The sequence below is a fragment of the Perissodus microlepis genome, chromosome 5, assembly GCF_051167445.1.
Source record: "Perissodus microlepis isolate ML-2025 ecotype Zambia chromosome 5, ASM5116744v1, whole genome shotgun sequence".
In the NCBI taxonomy this organism is placed as follows: domain Eukaryota; kingdom Metazoa; phylum Chordata; class Actinopteri; order Cichliformes; family Cichlidae; genus Perissodus; species Perissodus microlepis.
Genome location: NC_140465.1, coordinates 30,123,642 through 30,133,780, shown reverse-complemented (window position 1 = coordinate 30,133,780; position 10,139 = coordinate 30,123,642). Strand labels below are relative to the sequence as shown.

Below are 10,139 nucleotides of genomic sequence, written 5' to 3'. Positions count from 1 at the left end.
TGCTCGTGGTGTTGGTGGTATGTTGGACTCTGTACTGAGCAGTGGTTAGCAGTCAGAGGTTAAACAAGCATGGCATATCAGCGCAGTTAGAATAGTTACTGACCTTTTTAAAGTAAATGACTCAACTGCAAGAAAACTCTGATGACATCAGGAATATCACCACTGAGCTGACAATGGAAGGAAATGCGGTAAGGACTTTTACATAATCTAGTAGACATTTACACAATTTCCTTAGGGATTAATACAGTATTCTGATTGTGAGACATGAAGCTGTGTTGCATTATTTTACTCTATTCAGTAACTATACACTGCTAAATGAACAGGTTAGATCTAGTACAGTAACAGTAACTGATTGTCAACATGGACTTCTTTCATAGTAGCTTTACAACACTAGATAAAATGCAAATCGATGTCTTTTTATTTAGATCTACATGAATAAGTATGTAAAGGAAATGGATATATGTGGGAATGAAATAAAATGCACACTTGGATCATAAGTGCTTGATGTAGAACTGTGACGTGCATGTTGTCATGAGCTCATAAATTGGAGCCATGTGGTGCTTGAAACCCATGCAATGCTTTGTATCAGTGAAAACTAGAAAAAGTTCTCAATAAAACAAGAATAAGTGAGAAGGCAGAACACTGAGTACACATCAGTTTGTTGATTTATTGCGGTTACAATTTGACAGATGTTTTTATACTGAAGATTGCCACTTCACTCATTTTAATAGTTATTATTACCAGTGACAGGGTAACAATTGTAGATATTGCACTTCAGACACATCAAATGAGTTTGCATTAAAGCTCTTTTTTTTCTTCCCACACTTTGCATTGAAAGTATATTATTTCTCTTATATAGCAAACCAAAAAATTCATTCATTTTATTTCTGTATTTTCCACAGGATCTCAGTAAGAAGAAAAGCTCCACAAAGGTTTGTTGCCAATTAATCTGTTCAGAAAAAAAGCAAAAACAATTATAAGAATAAACCCTTCATCACAAACTACAAAAATATAATAATACTCTTAAATAAAGCTTACCTCTGACAAAAATTTTAGTGGAACACTCTGCCTTGCCAAAAGAGTTAACTGCGACTACTTTATATTCCCCACTGTCCTTTGGCCGAACTCGGAGAATATACAGGGAGCAGACACCAAAAGAGTTGGTGATGTAGTAATTATTGTCTGAGTTGATGCAGATGTCGTTCAGGTACCAGGATACAGTTGGGGCGGGATATCCTCTAACGGCACATGTCATAAAGAGTTGGTAACCTTTAGGTGGTGTGTGGACTTTCAGAGGGACCAAGATAGATGGAGGTCTCTCGAAGGAGACCTCTGTGGAAATAATTCCATTTGAAGTTACTGGAACTTAAAGAGAAGGAGTGTTCAAAGTTAGTATTTAAAGTCAGATTTTAATAATGTCAATAAAGGTCCAAGAATATTTGCAAAATTTCTTCGTACTAATCATATTTCAAATAGCAGCATTATAACAGTTTTACATATCCAGTGCAACCCTGAACTTTTCTTGATATGTGGTAGAGCTCAATGTGAGAATACATATCCTGTCAGCTCCTTAATGCAGTCTGTGCCTGAGCGAATGTAAGAATAATAATCATCTGGAGAATTTACAGTGACGCTGAAGAAGTTGCCATAGTATGGCGTCCCACACATGATGCAGCTAAACAACTAAACAAAGCCTTTATATTGTGTGCTAAATTTGAGAAAGGACAACTTCATAAGTGTGATGACTCTGCCCAGTCTGCCTGATGTGTGTTTTTGAGGTTGGCAGGGAATGAGGTATGGTAGTTTCTGAGCAGGAGCACAACTGTTGGCTAATTGTTGCATGGTAAGTGCATGGTAGCTATTGTTCTCTCTTGTCCCACCAGGTGAACATATGTTTTGCTTAAGTTTTATTTTGTTTTCTTTTTAAAGATGCAGGACTTTTGTTTTAGGTTAGAAAAATGTATTAAATTAAATTAAACTCCTTTATCTATTAGGCTCAGGAAGCATAAGTATACATTGGCATATTTAATCAAATGTATCCCATTCTTTTAAGAAAACTGACAAAACACATCACACAAACAAATCAGAATAATGCAATCATTAACCAAGACATAGCAATAAAGAGAATGATGAGATGATTTCTGTTTTAAAAAATGTATATACTGTACTTTTAGTTCTTAATACAGTGTATTGTCCACTTTTAACTTGCAGTCTTTTATAATATGTTGGCCTGGGTTAGCCAGGCAGGTTTTAAATACACGAGGAAAACCTCAGAATCATTCTAACAGTTTGATTGTTCTTGATTGTTCAAATTATAGTACCTCTTACATTATTATTATTAATGTAGGGTGTGCCTACAGTGATGACAACAGATTTTAAATGATACAAAATGTATTTCATGAAAATGTTTGTTTCTGACAATTTAGCTGTTATGGTCTCTGGAAAGCACCTAAATTATCAAACTAATGCACCCTATAGTTTAGTTCACCGTTATGGCATAATCAAAATAACTAACCCACCTTTATTGATGTTGATGCCCCATGTAGGTGACGGAGATGGATCTGACAGTCCCATATCATTCTTGGCATAGATTCGAAAATGGTACTCTGTCCCAGGAAGGATGTTGCTAGCTGTGTATGTGTTAGTGAATAGACGGTCTGCTATAGTTTTCCAAACTCTGTTGAGGGAGTCATGTTGAGAAACCATGTAGTACAGGCGGTCATCAAGCTCCTGGTCTGGTGAGGGAGCCCATGATATCACTAGCTTTCCATGTACTGTTTGCTCTAGTTCCACAGGCCCTGGAATCTTGGGTTCATCTAGCAAAAAGCAGAATAAGTTACAGAAAGTGGGATAATTATTTTGCTAATACTCTGGTTCAGTTCGGCAAATTGAATAACAATATAGTCTATTATATATTTCACAAAGTTCAGAAACTAGTAGTGATACAACCTGTTTTACATTAATCATAGGCTGATATCTATGTCCTTACCTGTGACTCTAAGGTCAATGTCAAATGAAGCCTCACCCACAGAGTTTTTGGCTTTAATAGTGTAGATGGCTGAATCCGAGCGCTTTGAATTGGGAATAACAAGCTGAGATGTTCCCTCTGTATTTATGACATTAATCCACGCAGATATTTTCTCGTCATCCTTCAGCCAAGTGATCTGAGGTGGAGGTTCAGCCTGAAGATATCGATATTGGATAAATTACCTTAAATGTGAGGCAAATCCTCCCTTGTCATGCTGTGGTGAACTTACAACTCAAAAAATATGAAAAGGGAAGTAAATGCAGAAAATACTGGCATGACAGATTTAAGAGTTATTAAGGGATGAAAAAATACTTGGAAACCTGATTTTAGGTTCATTCATACCTCAAAGCAAATTTTGACACGAGCAGAATTTCCTGCTCTGACAACAATGAAGTCCTCTGGATCCTTAAAACAAGGTCTCACTGGATATAAAACACACAAAACATTCAAATTCATGCAGGAAAAAAAATCACTGCTCTGGATAACTAAGGTAATCATTTATATTCACACTGAAGCATGTCAAGACTTACTGTTGGGATTCTTTGCACACACCATCGCAGATGGAGGGCTTGGATCTCCAGATCCTGACTCATTGATTGCTGTAACCCTGAACTCGTACTCTGAACCCTCAGTGATATCTTTGACTGCGTACTTTATGTCTGGAAAAATATGATTAATGTCAAGATAAAAGAGTAATTTTTTTTTAAAGACAGGTTCTAATTGTTCTTTAGGAGTAGAAATTATTTTTGTTTTACAAACCTTCAATAGGTTCATTAACTGCATTTAGGGGAATCCACTGATTTGTGTCCTTCTTTCGTTTCTCTACTTGGTACCCAATGATCGGCACTCCTTTGTCATCCTCTGGAGGGGTCCAGGTCAAGTTGATACAGGTTTTTGAAGCACTTACCACTTTAGGAGCACCAGGAGGACCGGCGAGTACTAAAAAAATAGTAAGAAGTCTAATTAATTAAATACTCTCGTCATTAATATTTAGGACATACTTAAATTAATCAAAGACATTTGCAAGCAGTTTCTCTTAAAGATAGAGCATAAATTCCAGCCATGATAAAATGTTAGATTTCTATAGTAGCTGTTCCAATGATAAAGTATTTAAAGCAATCACAAAAGCTACATGAAGGCATTTTCATTTGGATTTGCTGAGAAACACTAAACACGACTTCATTTTTCTACACTCACTCATTATGCCAGCCATTATGCTTTCAGCTGTCTCCAGGGCATCACTAATACCCTCAGGGTTTTCTGCACAGATGCGATAGTTGTATTTCTTTCCATGTGTCACATTCCTGTCTCTGAAGGAGGTCTTGTCCGCTGAGACGTCTCCAAGTTTTGTCCACAGACTCTGTCCTGTCTGCTGCCGTTCTATAATGTAGTTGGTTACAGCAGATCCGCCGTCGTCTTTGGGAGGGTCCCATTTAATCTCAATTATTGATGAGGTAGTTTCAACCGTCTTCACTGGACCCTCTGGTGGACCGGGTCGATCTAGATATCATGTTAAATTTTAAACATAAGTATGGGAGTTAACAAATATTAGAAAGTTTATTGATTTACCCTTTAGAAAATCTCATTTTCTCATATATTTATCTTTGTTTCCATACCAAGCACAATAAGCTTAGATGTGGCCTCTATGGCTCCAAATGGGTTTTTCAGCTGGATCTTTATTTCCCCTGTGTCTATCCGCAGGCAGTCTCTGAACAACAGGCGGCTGTGATTGCGCTCCCTCACAATCTTCACTCCTCCTCCATCTTTCAGCTCAGTGCCATCCTTGAACCAGTTGACCTCCAAAGACTCCTGAGGAGGAAAGGGCATCTTGAAAGCAGCATTTTGTCCCGCTCTTACTATCACAGGTTTAGAGAACTTGTGAAGGTCATCTGGATCAAACTCAGGTACATCTATGAAATACAAAGCACAAGTCCATTTTAAAGATCTGTAACTTTTTTTGCCATTTAATAGAAGTGTAACAGCGAGAGAAAATATATTATACCTCCAACTGTAACCTTCCCTTGTGTGCTGTGTTCCCCTGATGTAAACTGATAAACTCCAGAGCTGTCATCACTGCAGCTTTTAATTCTTAGCTCATGAGAATTTCCATCTTTGGTTATGGTCATCCCAGCACCTGAGTTTAACTAAAAAGGAAATTAAAAAAGCAAAAAAAAAAAAAAAAAAGCAAAGGGAAAGTACCTGATATGGCAATTTTGTTAACACAATTTGTTATATAAAATTAGTTAATGATAGAAACATACTGTAGGTAGAGTTTTCTTGTTTTTCATAATACTGACTTATTCCAAATGCTATCTAAAATTGAAAAATATAGATTTAATAATACTTATTCATTGGCTTTACCTGCTTTCCATCTTTGAACCAGGTGCCATCACTGTCAATGTTCATCTTCACTTGCAATTCAGCTGATTTTCCTCGAAGGGCATAAATATTAGAAAGTCCAGAGGTAATTCCAGGCTCTAGGAAACATAAATGCAGTTAGAATCCTCTTGGCATTCTTTGTGATGAAGCTTTGTCTTTAAAACTGCATGCATATTGAATAAAAACAGAAAACATACAGTATTTAAACGTTTCGTTTTTATTAATTTCAGTAAATAGCTGTTCAAATGAAGGTGATAACTTTCTAGATGTTTTGGAAGGTTTTTCTGTAATTCTTCAATAGTTTAACAAGTTTGTGAAACAAACAAGTGGCCACATCTGGGGATTGCTGCAGTTACTGGCTCCAAAGACAAGAAAGTCCCTATAGACTCCCAACTTAAAATCCACTTTAGGCCTGAGTCTGTATAAGTCTCTATAACACAGACTGAAAATCACCAGTGAACCCCTGGTAACCACCAGTTGTTAGGGAAAATGTGTATTCCCTGACCAGCTTGTGAATAGTTGCTGCTAGATGAAATCATTCACAAAAAGTGCTGTACCAGATACCTTTTTGGAAATACTTTGGTTGCTAACAGATTCCTACTGTTGCCTATTGTTTATAGGAACTGTCTGCAAACACTAATGCTAAATAATCAGCAAGCGGTACTGAAAAACTTGAAAAAGTGCAACAGAAACTATAAGAAACATATGACCAGTGTACTTGTCAACAAGGGTTCCTCCACCAAGTACTAAGTTTTTTGTTTTTTTCTTGGGTATCAAATACTCATTTCACTCAATGAGTTCCAGACCGAGGGCGATTGTAGGCCATTTTTCTTCCATTTCCTAATAATTGCACCAACAGTTGTCACATTCTTACCAAGCTTCTTGTTGATGGTCTCATGGCACATTCTAGCCTTTAGCAGGTTTTATTGATTCACTGATTGAGTTGTAAGGGACCAAATATTATTTCGCTCAATGACATGAAAATCAGTTCATAACTTTTATGTCATTCGTTTTGGTTTTTTGGTTTTTTTGTGTGTTTTTTTTCCCCCTCTGGATTTTTGGTTGATATTCTGTCTAATTAAAATCTATCTGCATTAAAAAAGTAAGCAGGGGTTCGAATAAAACATATATTGATGTTAATGTGTTATTTTTTACACTTCTGTTAAAGTCGTGTAAACTACTATATAGATATTTTATTAGTCTTTCTATATTGTTAGTACTGTAGTGCTTTTTCAGTTTTAAATATCTGGCATGCCTGCATATGCAAGTGGTTGATTTAGCATTTCACTACCACTGGTTTCTTCAGGTGAGTGGCCTGATGGCAATAACAACAATAAGTGATTTAAACTTGTCTGTGGCAGCTTCTCGTTTTGATGTTTCACCTATGTGCGATCACAGACAGTATGACAATGCTATTATTATTATTCTGTGTTTATTGATGATTTCAATGACTTGCAACTCAGTTTCAGTACTTTTATTTTGTCATTATAAGAATAATGATTTTACAACATCAAAAAAAGGTAAAGTCAGCTAAAATCTATCCGTGAAGAGGTAGTTACTTAATGAACTGATTACATTATGAAGTTCAGCCAAAATATTACTGTGACCTCACTAGCAGTTTTATATTTATATTTTGGCAAATGTTTACATAAATAATACTTTTAAATAGTTAGATGTAAGAAGGACTTTAGTTCTCAAAGTAATTTTAGGATCTTACCAGTGGTTGTTGCCTCCACAACTGGTGGATGTGAACCTGTCATTGTTGGTTCATTTACCACTCCTCATCAACCATAAAAAAACAAGTCAGAGGTTGATAGATGAACACATTATAATTACCCACATAATAACAAAAGTTGACTAACCACATAAACAACATAATATTCATATGAAAAGGTGCATCACACTTATCTAAAATGACATTTTCTCTCTCTTGGTTAATGTGGTTAATGTTCATTTAAAACCACTTCTGGGCATTCTTACTTGGTTTGGAAGCTGCAGATCCAGCCACAACTGGAGTGTCAGTGGGTGCAGCAGGTGGAGGTGCAGCAGGTGGAGGTGCAGCCTCTTCAGAAGCTTTCATTTGCTCTTTTCTTTCCTCTTTCTCCTTTTCTAGTTTTGCTTGTTGCTCTTTGGCAATTTTCTGTAAATCCTGCCCAGATCCCCCTGCTCTTGTTGTTTTCCTTGCTGTCTTTTTACCCTTTTGTGCATCTTTATCAGCTGAATTGGGAAAGACAATTAGATTTGTGACAGTGTGCACTTAAAAATGTATTTTATGTCATGAACTCAATAATAGATTAAATTAATCTAATCTTTCAAAAAATATTGTCAGTTAATTATATCATATATTATAAGATAGCCTTTTGGTGGGAGATAATATACCTTCAATGACAAGCCAAGCACTGCAAGATTTTATCCCTGCACAGGCACAATAAATTCCTTTATCTGCCACCATGCAGTCTTTAACCACCAGCCTGTGAATGAGCTTGTCTTCTGAAACCTCAATGTCATATTTATCTCCCTGTTCCAGTGGCATATTTTTGCCAAACCACAAAATCTTGGCAAAGGGGTTTGACAAGACGCACTCAAATATGGCATCTTCTCTCTCTTTTGCCTTTACTTCCTGAATCTTCACCAAGAAATCCACCATGGGAACTAAAAAATAAGACATTTGTTTATTATACTACATTATACATGAATTTATTTCAACATCCTTCATTTTGTTGTGTCATGTGCAATTGTAAAAATGCTTACTTTTAAAATCAGTGGAAAACATATTGACATCCTCGACATCCAACTGGTACAGCCCGGCATCCTCTGGCATTAGGTCTCTCATGCTGAAAATGTACTTTTTTCCAATTTTCTTAAGGCTGTGCTTGAGCTTATCACCCAGTTCTTTTGTGTAAGGGATCATTTCACCATCCTGTGGAGTGTGTATATATACATAGATTGTTATTTTCATTTATTTTTGTACTTGCATAGCACAACGTAGCTGCAAGACAATAGCAAAACAAAACAAAAAAAAGTCTTATTTGATTAAATATTGATAGCATTATAACAAGATTTCATCAAAAAAAAGTAAAAACTCATTACCAAAGCTGCATATCTAGTGTTTAAACATAAAAAATTAATTCAAAGGTTGTTATCTGGTATATATCATCTAATTATCTTGATGTATCTTTGCAAGCACTGGTCATATTATAGCTGTGGTATTTTGGGGTGGTCCTAGATAATGACTCTATTCATTGTTTTCTACTATTATGGTTTAGTAGCGTTAGGACTTCATTCTATCACTTACCTTGTACAGGAATATAGAGCTGCTTTGTTCAATGAGGTCCATGTCTATCTCAAAGGATGCAGTGCCATCTGCATTGACCTGAATAGGTCTCAGATTAGAGAGGCTTTTGACGAACTGGGGCAAAAACAGAGGAAGTAATAAAAGGAAAGCAAACAGACATTTTTTGCAACTAAATAGCTTTATTTATTTTTTCAAGAATAAACTTATAAACAAATTTAAGCTTGTATAGTCAACATCAAGCCTCATAAAGGAAGTAAAAAAAATTGTGAACCGAATCACAGACCTGTGCTTGTTCTTCCTCCCTTTCTTTCTTCATTTCGTTTAATTTCTTGAGCATCCAACGATAGTCAGTTACCCCAAACTCTGCACAGATTCTCTCATAATCTTTCTTGTCAGCGCTAAGTAAAAGCTCCCAAAATTTTGGATCTATTTCTCCCTCTTTTTTCTCAGGTTGCTCAGATTTGGGATGAACCTTGCTGGAAATGGATATAGTAAACAATTTGTAAATCTATAGATGACGCATGGTGATCAGTAGACTACCTCAATCCTACCTTTTCCTTTTTAGAACAGTCTTAAAATCCCCTTCTATTGCATCAGCTGCTTGCTTTTGGGCTTTGTTTTTTTTAAAACCCACTAGAAAGTAAAAAAAAAAAAAGATGATACATTATCAACTATGTAGGAAAAAGACATATGGTAATGAAATAACAGAAATAGCCTTAAGCGTAGAAGTAGCAAAGTATCAAATTTGGCAGAATCTGCATGCAGACTCAAATACATGCAGATTTAATAACTCTATGATTGCTTTCATCACACTATCTCCATATCTATACAAAGCAATTAGTCCTTACCTTCAATCACATTTAAAACAACTGTGACCATGGCTTGTCCATATTCATTTGTGGCGAAGCATTTGTAGGTATCTGCTTGATCTGGGGCAACATTTGGCATCTGGACAGTAAAAGATATACTGAGTGTAATGGACCTAGATAATTAACAACCAAATGTGTTAAATTTCATTTTGATCTAATTTATCACAATTTGTGGTGTGGAAGTGGATAATGTGGTTATTATTGAAATTTGTATAACTGTACTTTTTGTAACAAATATTATTTACCTTTGATGTAATCAAATATCTTTGTCTTCTAGATTGTCTTTACATTATCTGCTTCTCCTTTATGTGAACATGTTGCTTTAGTTTTACTGTATCACTTGCCTCAAATGTATGCTCATTGGAAGTGGAATCGTATTTACTCTGGTACCGGGAAGTATCAGACACATCTCCGTTATTTCTGCTCCATGTTACAGTTGGTGTTGGGTCTCCAATGACAATAGCTTTAAAGAAAGCAAATTTCCCTGTGGGGAAAAAAAAAAAAAAAAAAAAAAGACAGGTCATTCCCTGGAGACAGTGAAGAGATCCAAATATATACTGTGACATTT

The 10,139-nt window shown here is 35.9% G+C and overlaps 1 protein-coding gene across 1 annotated transcript; it reads right to left on the bottom strand.

Moving 5' to 3' along the window:
- Window positions 1–666: 666 nt before the first annotated feature.
- LOC146387578 (immunoglobulin-like and fibronectin type III domain-containing protein 1) lies at window positions 667–9,650 on the bottom strand. Its single transcript, XM_084929282.1, has 19 exons — window positions 9,551–9,650; window positions 9,254–9,335; window positions 8,986–9,178; window positions 8,703–8,816; window positions 8,159–8,327; window positions 7,787–8,059; window positions 7,388–7,624; window positions 7,125–7,187; window positions 5,390–5,505; window positions 5,031–5,172; window positions 4,645–4,938; window positions 4,226–4,528; window positions 3,788–3,967; window positions 3,559–3,687; window positions 3,371–3,450; window positions 2,990–3,182; window positions 2,520–2,816; window positions 1,039–1,365; window positions 667–949 (listed from the first exon to the last, which is right to left on the bottom strand). The coding sequence occupies exons 1-19, from the start codon at window positions 9,648–9,650 to the stop codon at window positions 945–947; spliced, it is 3,297 nt and encodes a 1,098-aa protein (XP_084785408.1). The 3' UTR covers window positions 667–944.
- Window positions 9,651–10,139: the final 489 nt, after the last annotated feature.